The sequence below is a fragment of the Protopterus annectens genome, chromosome 3.part1 (assembly GCF_019279795.1).
Source record: "Protopterus annectens isolate FY-2018-M chromosome 3.part1, PAN1.0, whole genome shotgun sequence".
Classification (NCBI taxonomy): domain Eukaryota; kingdom Metazoa; phylum Chordata; order Ceratodontiformes; family Protopteridae; genus Protopterus; species Protopterus annectens.
Genome location: NC_056732.1, coordinates 1,632,260,140 through 1,632,278,528, shown reverse-complemented (window position 1 = coordinate 1,632,278,528; position 18,389 = coordinate 1,632,260,140). Strand labels below are relative to the sequence as shown.

Here is an 18,389-nt window from a genome sequence, read left to right as displayed (position 1 = left end):
ATAATGAAGGATTCCACTGCCATGAGGGCCTGTAATCAGACACTCTTCTAGCTGAAGTAATGGCTAGAAGGAGGGCTGTTTTCCAAGAAAGGAATTTCAACTCTACTTTAGCAGCTGGTTCAAAGGGGGGAAGAGTGAGCATTTCCAACACAAAATTAAGGTCCCAGGCTGGAGTGGGAGCTGTCCTGGGGGGTCTTAAATTTTTGGCCCCTCTAAGGAATTGCTTTAGCAAGGGGTGAGAGAAGAGGGGTGGCTCAGTATTATAATGTGCTGAAATGGCAGAGGCATGAATTTTAACTGACGAGAAGGATAGGCCCTTGTGGAGCATTTCTGTTAAGTACTGTAGAATATGAGGTAAGCTAGGCACTGCTGTGCCCTTCCCCTGAGCTAAGCTCCAAGAACAGTACCTTTTCCACTTTTCAGCATTGGATTTTCTAGTACTAGGCCTCCTTGCCTCCAGAATGACATCCAGTACCTGCTTACTGAGGGATACTAGGGGACAGCTCAAGGAATTAGCCAGGCTGCAAGGTTCAGGGTTTGAAGCTGAGGGTGCAGAATCTGGCCCGCCTGCTGGGACAGCAGGGAAGGGGTCTGAGGCAGGTGCCATGGTTGTAGCAGTGTCATACTGCACAAGAGGAGGTACCAGTGCTGGCGTGGCCAGTCTGGTGTAATCAGTATTGTCCTTGGCTTGTTCTGTTTGATCTTTAGTAGGACCTGAGAGGAGAGGCAGAGGGGGAAAGGCATAAACTGAGAGGCTTTCCCAGGTGAAGGACAGGGCCATCCACTTTCCAAGCTTGGCTGTGGGGAGTTCGTGTGCAGAATGTGTGCAATTGGTAGTTTTGAGGGGAGGCAAACAGGTCTACCTCTGGAGTCCCCCATTTGTTCCTCAAGAGTTTGAATATTTTGGGATCTAGTTTCCGTTCATGTGGGTCCATGAGATTTCTGCTTAGGTCGTCTGCCAGTGAATTTAGTTTGCCTGGCAGGAACTGAGCTTGCAGGTGTACTTGGTAGCTCAAGGCTGTGTTCCACAGAGCCATGGCTAGTCTGCAGAGAAGGTACGAGTGGGTTTCCCCCTGCTTGTTTATGTACCACATAACTGTGGTGTTGTCTGTCTTTACCAATAGTTGTCCTGGAAGAATACGGTCTTTGAAGGCTGTCAGAGCATTCTGCACAGCTAACATTTCTTTTTGATTGATATGCAGGTGCATCTGTCTTGGGTTCCATCTGCCTTGAATGCATTGCCCTGCCATGTGAGCCCCCCATGCATAGTCTGGTGCATCTGTTGTTAGGGTTTGGGAGGCAGGGGGTAGAGTAAAAGGAAGTCCCTTGTTGTGGTAGCAGACCTCTGCCCACCAAAGGAACCCTGTCTTCATACAAGGAATGAAAGAAATCATTGTTTCCATGTCCTAAGAATGTTGACACCATAGGCTTTTTAGATACCATTGGAGTTTCCTCATATGCAGTCTTGCATATGGAATTAGTAAAATGCAAGAGGCCATGAACCCCAGGGCTTGCAGTATTTTCCTTGCAGATAGCTGGGGTTTTGTGGCCAATAGTTTGAAGTAGGTTGTCAAATAAACTTGTTTCTCCGGAGTGAGGAATGCCATCTGGGAAGTTGTGTTCAAGCTTGCTCCCAGGAATACAATCTATTGGCAGGGTATTAGGTGAGATTTCTTTTTGTTGATGGTGTACCCCAGAGAGGTTAGAAGTTTCTTAACGAATGCCAGGTGTTGTAACAGCAAGTCCTGGCTTTCTGCCTGAATAAGACAATCATCCAAGTACGGGTGAATTTGAATATTTCTCTGCCTGCAAAATAAAATGGCTGGAGCTAGACAGTTTGTGAATACCCTGGGCGCAGTATTTAAGCCAAATGGAAGTGCAGAGAACTGAGAGTGCATGGAGCATGCCCTGAAGCATAGGTATTTCCTGCAAGATTCCCTTATTTGGACATGGAGTTATGCTTCCCTTAAATCTAGGGTTGCCAGCCAGGCATCCTTGGCTAGCATGGGTAGAAGTTGTTGCAGAGTTAGCATTTTGAATTTTGGAACTACCAGAAAGGTGTTGAAATAGAGAGGTCCAGGATGGGACACCAGGAGTTGTCTTTTCTGGGTACCAGAAAAAGTCTTGAATAAAAATCTTGTCCTCTGTTCTGCTGGGACAGGTTGAATAGCCCTGATATTGAGAAGAGAGAGAACCTGCTGTTGGGCCTACGCCCATTGGTTTGGGGGTAGGTCTGGCCAACCATTTGGAGTTGGTAGTGTGTGGAAGTGGAATCTGTATCCTTAGGAAAATATGTTCAAAACCTATTTGTCCTGGGTAATGACTTCCCAGTTTTTTGCATGAAGGGCGAGCTTTCCTCCTAAGGGAGCAGATAGGTGAGCAGGGCTTGGAAGGGTTAAGGTTAAGTCATTGTGACATTTTTCCATAGGGGAGTGGCTTACTACTCCCTGCTTTGGAGGTGGGAGCCCCCCACTGTTTAGGTCTGTGCGTAGCCTGAGACTGTAGCCTAGGTGGTCTGCTGTTCCTGTGTTTGGACTGAGAAGGTCTAGAAGGGACTGGAAAGGACAGTTCTTTGAAGGCCAATGCCTACTGAATCTGGGAGGCTGCACTTGTAGGAAATCTTTAACAGTTTGCATAGATTTAGCTTTTTCCTCCATCCTTTTGAGGACGACTTCTGCTTTGTTGCTAAAAGGCGGTCTTGGTTTAAGGGAGCATCCAGTAATTTAGCTTTTACATGATCTGGCAAGTTTTGTTCCTTAAGCCAAGCATGCCTTCTAATTACATACCCAGTGACAGCAGCCCTGCAAGATGCTTCTAAAGCGTCAAAACCACATTGCAAAGTATGCTTACCAACTTGTTCTGCAGAATGCATTAAATCCTGTAATGCTTTGTGTTCAGTACAGTCAGGAATCAACATCATTTTCTGTTAAGTAGCCCCATAACATACTGCTGATACTTTAACATATGAAACTTGCAATTTAAAGCCCTAATGGCCAAAGTAGCAGAAGTGTATACCTTCTTACCCCATCTGCCTAAGGCTCTAGAATCTCTATCAGGAGGGGTAGGATTTTTGGCAGCAGTAGCCTTAATGCCTTTTGGTCCTTGGGAAATGGTCTCTGGATCCGCAGAAAAATTCTTAAAGAGGAACTTGTAAGAGTCAGGTACTCTGTAGTACCTGTCAGGTTTTCTGGGAGCTGGAGGTAAAGTGTCTGGGGTAAGGCTATATTCCAGAAACGCATCATCTACAATGTACAGAACAAGAGGGGATACCTTGTTGAGGTAGTAGTAAGAATTCCCTAAGTCTCTTTTTGGACTTAGAGTAATCCTAGCTTTGCCAGCGGAAATGCTCCCTAAGAGTGAGCAAGGTTTCACCAAAAGAAAAAATCCTCTGGAGGGGAAGCAGAGGGAATAGAATCCTCTGCATCAGAATCCTCATAAGTAGATAAGGGCAAATGCTGGTAATCAGAAGGAGCAGAAATATCCAATTCCTGATCAGAAGAATCAGAAAGAAAATCAATTCTAAGTCTCTTAGAGGGGGAAGGCTGACTTCCCCTAATTAAGGTAATAAGGTCTTCAACCATTCTAAGCATTTGTTTTTAGGCATATGGGCCTGAGTCTGCGGTTTGGTCGTCAGTTTTCTAGGCATGGTGTGAATTTTTGGCCTGGATGAAAACAGTGGCGTCCGTTTAATATGAATGTCTGTAGACGTGAATACACCCTCGGAAGCCTGTGCCTGCACAGCGGCTCTAGACCCATCCAAGGTAGAGACATCCGCAGGTTCCATAGTCGAAGAAGCATCTCGCGGCATACCGGACTCCGAATGGGTCTCAGTAGAGACCTGCGAATCAGAAGTAGTGGGTATCAGGGGCTGCGAAAGCGCCTCACTAAGTACCGACGGACTGGCGACTATCTTAACGGAAGTGTCGTCAGCAGTTTTGGACCTGTGCGGTCTGTCTCTGCCTTTAGCCTTATGTTTTTTCGGAATATCGGTAGTCAGATGGCTTGACAAAGCCATTTTGGAGTGCACAGAATCAGTACGAAAGTAATTGGCTGCAAAAATAGCCCGACGACGAATAGTTTGGACGTTGAACAAGGCACAAAACCGACGAGGGACGTTGTGGTCTGGGCCTAAACAAGGGATGCAGTAAGAATGAAAATCTCTATGAGGTATTTGCTTTCCACAGGTAAGACAATTGTTAACTTTTACTGACATCGGTTAGAGCAAGAAAAAGGATCCCCAACGGGGTACTTAGCTTTTTTGAAGACTTCGGTCTGAAACTCGAAAACGAAAATTTCAGGAGTCGGCCGACCGGCACTCGCGAACTGCTTCTGTTTCAGGCACTGCACGGCAAGAAAGACTGATGTAATGGTGTCGGCTGCATGTTTTATACCCCTGATGACCTGACGTCAAGGAAGAAGCGACAGCACCTGACGGAGAAATCTGAAGACTCTGGTATTCAGGCCGGCGGAGGGCTACCTGCAGGCAGATAACCCAAATGTGATGACTGCAACAGTGAAACACGAAGAACATCTTGAGAAATACAATCTACTTCCTATCCCTTAGACTGGGAATCAGAGTTTGACAGAGAAGAAAGTCTTCCTTTTTCAATGAGAAAACTCAGCATTTAAAGATTGAAAGGCACTAAATAACCTTTAGCAAAGCACAGCCAACCCTTCTTATCTGCTCCAGGTAAAGACATATGTCTAGCTTCAGGTTTCTTTTTAATGAGAGACACCCCCCCCCCCAAAAAAAAAAAGACCAGCTTTACGGACAGTCTCTGGGAATGAAACTACTCAGAACAGCTTAACAAAGGAATATCACCCAGTCCTTTCCCCAATAACAGCAAAAGGAGTTCTCCCTTACCCAAAAATGAACAGCTGAAAAGCTGCAGAGGAAGGGCTTGCCTTCTTTTCTTTAGTGGTTTCCTAAAGAAAAAAATCAGAGGGACAGAGAAAAAGTGATGAGTGGTCCAAGGAACATGAGATGGCCTCACCATGTAGCCTCAACAGATGTTGTAGAACTGATTTCTGGAGCTGCCTGATCCAAATAAAAAGAAGTGAGTGTCCCATTGTACCCAGTGCCGATCAGGTTAATTAAATAAAATGTCCCCTTTGGCGTGTCCCTCTCTAGAAACTAGAAAGACCTCAGAAGATCCTTACAATTGGTCTCTTTGTTACTGTAACAGACTTGAAGCCCTATCCATATACTCAGTCATACAGACTTGTATATGGCGAGCTAAAGTCTTAGTATTCCATGCCATGAAGGACCCAACCCTCCATGACCTTCTGCATCTACACCAGACAGAAACTACCACAAATACTACAACTAATTAACTAAATCTCCACTAACATGTAAATACAGCATTCTGGAGCAAGAGATGCATGGCCCAATACTTACCCCATCTCTGGAAAAATTCTCCATGCATATTAAACACAGTGATACCCTCACATCATTCAAGATGGCCCAGATGATTAGATGGGTATCAGTAAATTTATTACAGGCCTGACTTGCTTTGGTCTTGTAGAAGCAGGAGGTACAGCAGAAGGATAGGTATCAGTAAAGAATATACTGTCTCTATTATTCTATAATCCTACAAGCAATTCTGGGTTATTTTGTTCTTATTTAAGTAAAATCACTTCAACTAGGTTACAGCATCTTATCCCAAGAACCGTCAATGGTTGAGGAGGCCTAATGGCTTGATCAGTAACACACAGAAGGATACCCTAGAAGGCAAACAAAACAATAAGGTGTACTTAACAGCTAAAACAGCAATGCATGTAAAATAATGCTCACCATAGCCACCAGGTGGTGTAAACCTTGGCTCGAGATGACTGTCACTGCTGAAGTGACACCCCAACACTATGTGCAAAAATGGAAAAAGGGGTTGAGGATGGATGGACGGATTCTTGTCGTAATGCAGCACTTCGGTTCAACACTCCACCCCATCTGTTCTACTCTGATTTTAACACATCCGTAGGTTCTACTCTGATTTTAACACATCCGTAGGTTCATAGGTAGTTCCTAGGCATGCATTCCAAGAGACCATTAAAAAGCCTAGCCCAACATTCCAACTGTCTCAAAGCAGTGCCTGGTTAAGTGAATTGCACAGGGTCACAAAAGTAGGCTGAGGAAATCAAAGTCTGCACCACAGGAAGTAATTCACAGACTAAGCCCTCTGCACTAACTGCCATGCTGAAGTAATCCAAACACCTAGACATTGGAGAAGCTACAGCTTTCTTATTGTCCAGCACGAAAGGCTAGCATGCAACCTGTTATAGACATAACAAAAGATGTGAAAAGATGAAGGACAGCTACTCTGTCTCAATGACTAAACTTAATGAACAAGACGGGCCGGCGTAGAACATATTAAAGCTGCATAAACCTAGAAGCCATCAATATCCTAGTGAATACCGACTACACACTCCTTGAAAGTAACAGCAGTATTTCCAGGAAAGCCTTAACCCACTTTAAATACTCACACACAGATATTAAATTTGGCCTGCTTCATGCTGATAATCCTAAAGTTTCTGGATCACTGTAAGAAGTTTAAAATATTGCCATTACCTTCTGTACCGTCTTCGGCACCAACAGCAGTAGCAACAGCAGACAAAGATCATGATCAGGAGGAGTCCAGCTATTATAGCCAAGGCAATGATTAACGCCTGGAAGTTCACTGTATAAATCAGGAAAATGACAGAACATTTAAATATTACATGTTCCTGCTCAAGTGTCTTGTATTAGGCACAAAAGTAGTAAATTGCACATCAATTTTAAACCAACTGAAAACAAAAACAAATTTGAATACTCTAAAAACCTTGGGTCTTTCTGGATCCCTCCAGAAATGTTCACTTCTGGATTGAATTCTGAAAATGACATTACTTTCACATGAAGAATTGAGTTTAGTAGATAATAAAGTCATCTTCTAGGATTTTACAAATGCAAAGTGCACTGCTATAAAACACAAACTTAAAACAGAATGGAATATACTCCTTGACATTACTGACAAAAGCATACAAGATTGTGAGGAAAACCAGGTCTGTTATAAATCATCAGTCTAAATTTTAAAAAACAACAACTCTGTAACAAGAAAATAAAATGAAGCTTGAACTCCTAAACCATCAGATTTATTTTAGTTGGGGGGGGGGGGTTACAGTTCTCCACACCAATCCCACTTTTATATTATTACTTTGAGGTTATGCGATCTCAGACTGCACTCAGGTTCATAGGTTGGTACTAGGCTATCGGCCCTAGGGCCTATACAAGCCTAGCTATAACAATTCCCTGGCTATTTCTTCACACAATATTTACTTCCCTATACCCCTGTCTTGCAGGGCGACTGACGTGATCCCCGGGGTGAATTTCCTATCTTCCATCCAATCGTCAAGGTTCCTTTTGAAGAGGGCCAAAGAGGCGCTCTGCTTGAAATGTATGGGCAGTCTATTCCAGAGTCTGGGGAGTCTCTGGGTCAGGAACCTATCCCTCCAGCATGTTTTGTTCATTGTGATGACAAGGTTTAGATCCCTAGAGCGTGTGGCTCCGAGGGATTGGGATTTCTTTAAGTGTAGCTTCTCCAACAGCTCTGGGTTTGACATGGCATTGTATGTTAAGCAGAGATCGCCTCTGAGTAGATGACATGCGACTGAGTATAGCTGGAATTTTTTTAGACTGTCAGCATAGGGCATCTGCTTTAGGCCTGTGATTCTTTTAGTGAGATATTTCTGCGGCCTTTCCAGTTGCTGCAGATGTCTTAAGCGATACATACCAAATGGGGAGTTGTATTCTATAATGGGTCTAATGAGGGATGAGTACAGTGGGACAATGACCTCCTTTTTTCTGGATGAAAAGCCCTTAGTGATAAGGTGTGCCACATAGAAGGATTTCCTGACTGTTGTGGCGATGTGATTACCGAAGGTGAGACCACTGTCCACCTGTGTCCCCAAGTCTCTTATCACACTTTTGGTGTGATAAGAGTCTCAGTCTTTCCTCTTTTACTGAGCGCATGGCAAAAGTGGTGTAGTAACATTTAAGTAATGGTAACATGGGAAAGAAAGACCAGGAGCTTTAGTCTATGAAAAAAAATAATGCAGACAATAAAATTCATAGTAAATAAATGTATCCTATTAAACACTAATTCAGTAAGTCACACTCAGTGAAATCTGGTTCACCAAAAGGTACACTGACCACACCACATGGAACACCTAGCCCTCCAGAACACCCACTATCACAGCTCTCACATAAAAACACAAACCACACACCCACCTTCGCGAAGGTACTCAATAGATATTTACCCAAACAGCAGAGACCTCCAAGACAGAAACACACTTGACCACCACAACACAGCACAAACCACAGGACACATAGCTCACCTCCAGAGTATACCCCTTAACCTAAGCCCCTAAGACTAAACACCTTGCCCAATACACTAATCATATGTGGCTCAATAGTGAGGCACACAGAAGTCCCACTCACTTGGTTAAATAAGGAGAAGATAACAGTCAGCTGTCTATCAGGTGCCAGAATCCGAGACATAACACACGCACTCAGGTCACTCCACAAGTACAAGTATAACTCTGTCATTGTCCACGTGGGTGTGAATGACCAGAGACACACCTCTCAGGACTACATGAAAAGAGACATGTTGGAGCTCTCAGATCATGTGACCCAGGCAGGTATGACACTAGCCCTGAGCATTATCCTACCGTCAACCAGAATGATACTGCAGTACAAACAAAAAGTGATTGATTTCATCAACTGGCTAAGTTTCTGGTGTCATTTTAAGGGGATCCAGTATCTGTCAGCTTGGGATGACATGACTGACAAGACCTTGATGCTTTGCCAGAGATGGCCTGCATCTGTCACCTCTGAGTTTCCGGGTACTGGCTAAGGTCTTGCCACCCCTACAGTGCCTTTTTAGGCGGTGTTCCAAAGACCAAATTACCACTGTAACAGCTATAAATAAATGCAATCTGAGGGTCATGCTGCTCAATCTTAGAAGTTTAAATCTCAAGATGCACTCGCTCGAAGCACTCCTCAAAATGGAGAACATCGACATTTGTGTTGTAACAGAGACCTGGTTTAAAGCACCAGAAAGCACTGTTGCATTACCAGGCTATAACTCATTCCATACCTTCCGGCCCCGAAACATGGACCGAAGCTCCAGAGAAGGTGGTGTCTCCATATTCATAAAGAATATGCACACCTCCAGACTTGTAGCCCAGCATAATGCATCTGAGTTACTTCAGATACAACTAACATTGGGTAAGACTGCGTTCCAGGTCATAGCCTGCTATAGGTCCCCAACCATGACCCTATACTCTCACTCCACGTTCCTAAGCACCATGGAATCTATCAAGGTCCAACCCAACAGTCTCATACTAGGAGACTTCAACTACCCCTCCATCAACTGGGAAAACTACTCAAGCACAAATGCACTGGCCCAGCGCTTCCTGGAATTCATCAGTTCCAATGCCCTGGACCAGCTCATTCTTACCCCCACTAGAGGACCTTGACCTGGTTATTACTAACATGGGCAACCATTGCTCTACACCAATAGTCAATTCCTCCCTGGTTAGATCCGACCACAAACTAATCACCATGGAAATCCACATCTCACCCACACCTCCTGCAAAGGTATCCACCATGAAAAACTTCTGCAAAGCTGACTTTGGACTCCTAAAAACAGAGGTGGCTAACTTCATGGCACCCATGGCAATGGAAAATAGATGCAGGACTCCCAAATAATGTACCAATGCACTGTATGGACACTTACACAAATGCATGGAACTAACCATACCAAACCGAACCAAGACGCTCTCCTCCAAAAAAAGGAAGCCAGTTTGGTGGTCCCCTGCCATTAATAAACTTAACAACAGAAGGAAGAAACTGCTGCAAAAAAGGTGAAGTCCCAAGACTGGAAAAATTCCCTTATTAGCCTCAACAAAAAGTTGAGATCCCTCATCAAAACTTCCAAAGCCAACTATGAAGGCAGAATTGTGGCAGACATTAAAAACAACCACAAAGCCTTCTTTAGTTATATCAAGAATCTCCATGGCAATACCCAGATTTGCTCTAAGTTACTGCACAATGGTACCTCCTATACTGAACCAACAGATACTGCCAACATACTGGCCGACAGATTCAGTGCCAACTTTACCCCTCTCTCCCACCCCTTAAAAGGACCAATCTCAATATGGGAAGAATGCCAGGCACCCTGCATTACTGCAGCACAGGTTAAAGCTGCATTGTCTAAGGCCAAGAATACAGCTTCCATGGGACCCGACAAAATCCCTGGCTGTTTTTTTACATGAATTACAAAGTGAAATGGCACCACATCTGTGTGCTCCTGTTGACTCACAGCCTCACCTCAGGCTTTGTCCCTACCGAATGGTGCACTGCTACAGTCATCCTTCTCCATAAAGGAGAAACGAATGCAGACCCTGGAAATTATCACCCCATTAGCCTGGGTCTGATATTTAAGGCTATGGAGTGCATCATCATGGACCTAATTAACAAGGATATAGGGAATCTCCAAATTCTAGATCCCACACAATTTGGTTTTGTGAAAGGTAGATCATGCTTGCTCAACCCAGTCGACTTCTTTGAGTCAGTATAACCACAGCGGTGGATGAAGGTAAGGCAGTTCATACAGCCTACCTCAATCTGGCCAAGGCCTTTGATACCATTCCTCACTCAGGAATTATTGATAAACTCATCAAACTAGGCATCAACCCATGTATAGTACAATTGTGTACACTTACCATAAATGTAGATGTTCGAGTGTATTCACTGTTGCAGTCCTAACTAATGGGTTATCTGGCTCCCGGTAGCCCTCAGTTGGCCAGAATACCAAAGGTAAGTAAAAATGACATCAGTTGCCGTCGGTTGTAAAGGGCGTCAGGGCGTCCGATACAAAAGGAGGCAGCCGACGTCACTTCCTCAGTCTTTCTTTCCATAACAGTCAGGAGCCCCCAGAAAATAAGGCTTAGACCAAAAACAAATTTGGCAAATAACAAATTCAGCCTGTACCTCAGGAAAAGAGAATAGGAGAGGACCAAAAAAGGGGGAAGGAGGGAGGGAAACCAGGACTGAAACAGTGAATATACTTGGAACATCTACATTTATGGTAAGTGTACACAACTATACTATGTTCATCATGTTTCACTGTTGCAGTCCTAACTAATGGATTGATTACCAAAGCCCAGAGAAAAAGGGGGAGGAACCAACAGCATCAAGGGTTGGAGATAATGCCCTGCAACACAGCAGTGGCAAACCCTGCCCTGGCTCTGGAAAACAGAGGCAAATTATAATGTTTTGTGAAAGTGTGAACAGAAGACCATTAGGCAGCCTCTGAAATGTCTTTAGTAGGGAGACCCCTTAGAAAGGTTGCAGAAGTGGAAGCCACTCTAGTTGAATGGGTCCTAACCCCTTGAGGAGTAGCTTTGCCATGAAAGGAATAACAAAAAGTAATGCAATGTGCAATCCATTTAGAAATGGTTTGCTTAGAAATAGCCTTGCCCTGGGCTCCAGGGGCAAAACTGACCAACAACAGTGCTGATTTCCAAAGGTCTTTAGTCATGTGCAGGTAAAACCTGAGCTGTATGTGGACATCAAGATAATGTAGGATCCTTTCACCTTTATTTTGAGGATTAGGAAAGAAGGCAGGAAGGTGTATGGACTGATTAAGAGTCAGGCTAGAAGCCACCTTAGGCATAAAGGAGGGATTAGTTCTCAGAGAGACTCTATCTGCATGCAAAATAAGAAAAGGCTCCACGGCCATAAAAGCTTGCAGCTCCGAAACCCTCCTTACTGAAGTTATAGCCAAGAGGAAGGCGGTCTTCCAAGAGAGAAACTTTAAATATGCAGAGGCAGCTGGCTCAAAAGGAGGAAGAGTGAGTTTCTCTAGAACAAAATTGAGATCCCAGGCTGGAGTAGGTGCTCTTCTGGGAGGTTTTAAGTTGCAAGCACCTCTGAGAAACATTTTCATTAGGAAATGAGAGAAAATGGGTTGTTCAAGAGAACAATGAGCAGAAATGGCTGAAGCATGGATCTTGACAGAGGAAAAAGAAAGACCACCCTGAAGCAAATCAGCCAGGTATTCCAGGATCAGAGGAAGGGGAGGCTGAGAAGCAGATTCCCCTCTAGCCTGCATCCATTCAGAGAACCTTTCCCATTTGCCAGCGTAGGACTTCCTAGTGCTAGGCCTCCTGGCCTCCCTCAGCACGTCAACCACCTGCTGGGAAAGGGAATGAGTCATGCAATGAGCCATGCTGCCAAATGGAGAGATTGAAGAGGAGGATGCAGAATGTTTCCCCTTTCCTGAACCAAAAGATCTGGCTTCAGAGGAAGATGCCAAAGAGGAAAAAGGGAGAGACTGCGAAGCAGCGGATACCAATGCTGTCTGGACCAGTCCGGAGCTATGAGAATAGTCCTTGGTCATTCGTCCCTGATTTTCACTAATACTCTGGGAAAAAGAGGAGGGAAGGCGTACACTGATAGCAACATCCAAGGGAAGGACAGAGCATCCAATTTCCAGGCTCTGCTGTGATGCTGTCTAGTGCAAAAGAGAGGTAGAAGATGGTTGTCTGGGGAGGAGAAAAGATCCAACTGAGGCATGCCCCAACGTTGAATAATGCTGTAAAAGACTGCTCTGTTCAACTACCACTCTTGAGGATCCAGGGTTTGCCTGCTCAACTGGTCTGCCAAAACAATGAGCCTTCCTGGAAGAAACTGAGCTAGAAGATGCAGGTCCAGGGATGCTGCCATGGACCAAAAATTCATGCTTTGTCTGCATAGGGGGTAACAGTGAGTCCCTCTCTGCTTGTTGATGTACCACATGACTGTGGTGTTGTCTGTTCTGACAAGCAGGGTCGCTGGAGAAAGAAGATGCTTGAAAGCTAGTAAGGCCTGCTGAACTGCAATCAACTCTTTTAGATTTATGTGCAGGTGCATCTGCTGGGAGTTCCATCGTCCCTGCATGCATCTGCCATCCAGGGGGTCTATATTAGACAGACAAAAGACGAATTAGGTGAACCAGATATGATTGACACATAAACGATCTGCAAAAAGAGCGAAGGACGGAAACGCCGAAAGACACAATGCCGAATGGATTTCCCTGGTGATTGTGGGGATGAGGAAATATATCCTTTGGTGTATATATATATATATATATATATATATATATATATATATATATATATATATAAGTAGGGGGGGTGTGGGGGTGCAGGGGGGACTTGCCTCCATGCAAAAACATTAATAAAAGTGTTTTGTGTTGTGTTTGTTTACATTGGGTTTACTTGCGTGTATGGCGCTGTTACTTCCGGGAATGTGTTCGGCATTGTGCGTTTTGGCATTTCTGTCCTTCACTCTTTTTGTAGATGGACGTTTATGTGTCGCTCTTTTGGTGTTCGCATATTTCGGGTTTCGTGCTTATAATATAGACTTCATCCAAGTATGCTCCCCAGGTGTAGTCCGATGCATCTGTAGTAAGAACTTGAGTGGAAGGAGGTGTTCGAAAAGGCATGCCTTTGTTTTGTAGACAGGCTGTTACCCACCATAGAAACTTTGTTAGCAGACGTGGAAGCAGAGGAATCATCATATCCAAGTCCTATGTGTGTTGACACCAAATGTTCTTGAGGTATCATTGCAATTTCCTGATATGAAGTCTTGCATATGGAATCATGAGAATACAAGATGCCATGAATCTCAGAGCTTGCAGGTATTTCCTTGCAGGGAGCTGGGACAGGCTTGCCAAGTCCTTGAAGTAAACTGAAAGCGTTGTCTGCTTCTCCTGGGTGAGATATATCATCTGGGCGGTTGTGTTCAAACTCACTCCCAGGAATGTTATCTCCTTGGATGGTATCATTTTTGATTTTTCCTCGTTGAGAGTGTAACCCAGGGAAGAGAGAAGAGTCTTTACAAATTCTAGATCCTTTAATAGCAGTTCCTGAGAACTTGCTTGAATCAGACAGTCAAGCCAAGTATGGGTAAATCTGAATTTTCTTCTGCCTGCAAAAAGCAATAACTGGGGCCAGGCACTTTGGCTTATCTACTGCTCCCAGAGTCTTCACAAAGGACAGCGCAGAGAATTTAAAATGTTGCTTGCCCACTCTGAAATGAAGGTACTCCCTCCAACTTTCCCTGACAGGGATGTGCAGATAAGCCTCGTTGAGATCCAAGGTTATCAGCCAGGAATCCTTTTCTAGCAGTGGTAGCAACTGATGCAGTGAGCATTTTGAACTTTGGAATTACTAGAAAAGAATTCAGAATGGAAAGATCTAGGATAGGACGCCAGATGCCTTCTTTTTTTGGAACTAGGAAAAGCCTGGAATAAAAGCCCTGACCTACTTGCTGAACAGGAACTGATTCTATTGCTCCCAGATGAGACAAAGACAACATTTGTTTTTCTACTTCTACCCTTTGGTTTGGAGGAACGTCCGGGAACCCCTTGAGAGCTGGAAAGGTGCAGAAAGAAAACTTGTGCCCTAGGGACACGGTTCTGAGCACCCATTTGTCGTCTGTGATAGTGGCCTAGACATCTGCAAAAAGGGCCAACCTTCCCCCTAAAGGACTCTCCAGGCAAGCAAGAACAGGCAGAAGTTGTAAAAAGTCATTGAGAGTTTTTTGACTGAGATGCAAGCTTGTAGCTTCCCCCCTTAGAAGTGGAGGCCTGCCAACGCCTAGACCTTTGAGGGGTAGCCGCCTGCGCCCTAGAAGATTTGTAACCTCTAGCCCTGGAACGGTTCTGTCTGCTAGCATCAGGAAAGGTCCAACTCTTGGAAGGGTAATTCCTGCTAAAGCGAGGGGGTTGGACTTGCAGAAAATCCTTAACAGTTTGCATGGACTTGGCCTTAGACTCCATCTTCTTAACTACATCCTCTGCTTTCCTGCGAAAAAGAATGTCTTTATGCAAAGGTACATCCAAAAGCTTAGCCTTGACAGGTTCTGGAAGAGGCTGTTCTTTGAGCCAAGCGTGCCTTCCAATAACAGATCCAGTAGCCGTAGCCCTGCTGGAGGCTTCAAGGATGTCAAAACCACAATGCAAAGAATGCTTATTGACCAGACTGGCGGAATTCAGTAAATCCTGCATGTCTTTATTCTCTGCCAAAAAAGGTACACTTGCTATCCTAGACTTAATAGCCTCCAAGGTGTGTTGCTTGTACTTCAGCATATGAAAAAGGCAATTGGTAGCCCTAATAGCTATGGTGGCAGAGGTATAAACTTTCTTGCCCCACCTATCTAGATTCCTAGATTCCCTGTCAGAGGGAACAGGATTCCTGGTAACAGTGGCATTAACTCCTTTAGGGCCCTAAGAAATAACCTCTGGATCCGCCAACAGGTTCCTGAAAAGAAACAGATGAGAATCAGGGACTCTGTAGTACCTGTCAGGTTTCCTGGGAGCAGGGGGAACTGAATCTGGAGTCAAGGAATTTTCCAGAAAAACATCATCAGCAACTTCCAACGCAGGGGGAATAGCAAGAGGCTTATGCTGAGGTAAATCTTGAACCTCCCTAATCCGTTTCTTAGACTGGGGATAATCCTGACTTTCCCATTTAAAATGTTCCCTGAGGGTATTTAAAGTATCAACAAAAGAGAAATCCTCTGGAGGAGTGGCCGAAGGAATGGACTCCTGTGCATCTGAATCCTCAAAAGGAGAAAAAGCCTGAGAAAATTCCTCTTCATCAGCAAAAATGCTGGAAGAATCAGAACCTAAACAGGACAAAACCTCAGGAGAAACATCCCTACTCCTTTTAGCAGGAGGTGGCTGAGAACCCCCATTAAGAGTCAACAAATCATTAGCCATTTTAACCATTTGGGATTGAGGGGAATGAGAAGAAAAGTACAGTGGTGTAAATTTACCATAAATGTAGATGTTCGAGAGTGTATTCACTGTTGCAGTCATTACATTTGGGTTATCTGCTTGCAGTAGCCCTCAGCCGGCCTGATTATCAAAGTCTTGGATCCTGCATCGGTAGCTGTCTCTTCTTCCGTGACGTCAGGTAGTCAGGGGTATACAGCATGCAGCCGACACCATTACATCACTTTTTCTTGCCCCAGATGTCAGGTGCCCCCCTAATGGGAAGCAATTAAAGATATATATATATAAATGCAAGGTTATACCTCCATCAAAAAAGCAAATACACCAAAAAGCTTTTAAGCATAGTAAAGGAGAATACAGGTATAGCCAAAAGAAGTCAGGGGGCTGGAGGGAGGGTAACCAGGACTGCAACAGTGAATACACTCGAACATCTACATTTATGGTAAGTGTATACAACTGTACTATGTTCTTTCTGTTTCACTGTTGCAGTCATCACATTTGGGTAGATTCCCAAAGCTAAGGATGGGAGGAGGAATTTAGATAGCCTTAGGACCAGCTATAAGGCCCTGCAAGGCTGCAGTGGCAAAGCCAGCTCTGGATTTAGAGAAAATTGGCAAATGGTAATGCTTGGTGAAAGTATGTACAGAACACCAGGTAGCAGCTTCTACGATGTCTCTGGTAGGGACACCTCTGAGAAAGTCTGTAGAGGTAGATGCAGCCCTGGTTGAGTGTGGTCTTATCCCCTTGTGGGATAGGTTTTCCATGGTGCTTATAGAAGAAATTAATGCAATGGCCTATCCATTTAGAAATGGTTTGCTTTGAAATAGCCTTTCCCTCTGCCCCTGCAACAAAGGCCACCAGCAGTTGTTCAGATTTCCTTTGAGGTTTATTCCTGTTCAAGTAAAATCTAAGTTGTCTGTGCACATCTAAGGAGTGCAGTATCCATTCCCCTTTGTTCTGTGGATTAGAAAAGAAGGTTGGCAAATGAAGAGACTGACTAGGAGCCACACTAGATACTACCTTGGGCATGAAGGAGGGATTTGTCCTGAGGGACACCCTGTCCGCATGAAAGATGATGAAAGGCTCCACTGCCGTAAGGGCCTGTAATTCAGATACCCTTCTTGTTGAAGTGATTGCTAAAAGGAAGGCTGTTTTCCAAGAAAGGAATTTTAACTCGACACTTGCAGCTGGCTCAAAAGGAGGTAGATGGAGTTTTTCCAATACAAAGTTAAGGTCCCAGGCAGGAGTTGGGGCTCTCCTGGGTGGTCTTAGGTTTTTGGTCCCTCTGAGGAAAGTACAGTTTTGTACCTACCATAAATGTAGATGTCCGAACTGGATAGCATCTGCAGTCATAACAACTGGGTTGTCCTGTCGTCAGGCAGCCCTTCAGTCGGCCGGATTCCAAAGTCCGGGTCCGGCTTCGGCTGATGTCGCACTTCACCCGACGTCATCTCTGTTGGTCTTCGAGTATAAAAGCATCAGCCGACGCCATTTTCCTCAGTGTTTCTTGCCCCAGATGCCAGTAGCCCTCTTGAAGGCTAAAATTTGGATAGATGCCAATGTTTCCAAAAGATAGAGGTAAACACAAAAATAAGCATGTATGTACATATATACAAACAAATACACCATAAAGACTCCCCACCAGCTAGCTATTAGGAGGGTAAACACCCTAGGAGTACCACAGAGGGAAGGAGGGAGGGTAATCCTGACTGCAGATGCTATCCAGTTCGGACATCTACATTTATGGTAGGTACAAAACTGTACTATGTCCTTCATGGATGCATCTGCAGTCATAACAACTGGGTAGAATACCATAGCCAACTAGTGAAGGAGGATAAAAGTAGATTATGGTGTGTTTAGGATCCCTTGCAGTACAGCAGTGGCAAACCCTGCTCGGGATCTGGAATATAGAGGCAAATTATAATGCTTGGCAAATGTATGCACGGAGGTCCAAGTAGCCGCCTCAATAATGTCTTTGGTTGCCACTCCTCGTAAGGAGGCTGTGGTAGTGGCTGTTGCCCTTGTAGAATGAGGTCTTATGTTCTGTGGAATTGGTTTTCCATGGAAGGAGTAACAGAATCGTATGCAATTTCCTATCCATTTGGAGATTGTCTTTTTGGAAATAGCTTTTCCTTCCCTTCCTGTTGCATAGGCTACAAAAAGTTGGTCAGTCTTTCTGCTATTTTTTGTTCTGTCCAAGTAGTAGCGTAGCTGTCTATGTACATCCAAGGTATGCAGTATTCTTTCCCTCTGTTTTGTGGGTTGGGAAAGAAGGTAGGTAGGTGGATTGCCTGGTTTAAAGACACTCTGGATACCACCTTAGGCATAAATGTAGGATTAGTCCTCATGGACACTCTATCTTGGTGGAAGATTAGGAAGGGTTGCACTGCCATTAAGGCCTGTAGTTCTGAAACCCTCCTTGCTGAAGTAATTGCCAGTAGGAAAGCAGTTTTCCATGACAGGTGTTGTAGGTCTGCTGTTGCTGCTGGTTCAAAGGGTGATAGTGTCAACTTTTCTAGCACAAAGTTTAAGTCCCAAGCTGGTAATGGTGGTTTCCTTTGAGGTTTTACA

General features: G+C 44.5%; 1 protein-coding gene across 2 annotated transcripts in view; it reads right to left on the bottom strand.

The window, feature by feature from the left end:
- Positions 1 to 18,389, bottom strand: part of LOC122798587 (pituitary tumor-transforming gene 1 protein-interacting protein-like) — a 956,210-nt gene that overhangs the window by 393,410 nt on the left and 544,411 nt on the right. For both annotated transcript variants that reach the window (XM_044067656.1, XM_044067655.1), the window contains exon 4: positions 6,566 to 6,674. In XM_044067656.1, the coding sequence (XP_043923591.1) occupies positions 6,566 to 6,674 (109 nt within the window). The remainder of the gene's footprint in view (positions 1 to 6,565; positions 6,675 to 18,389) is intronic.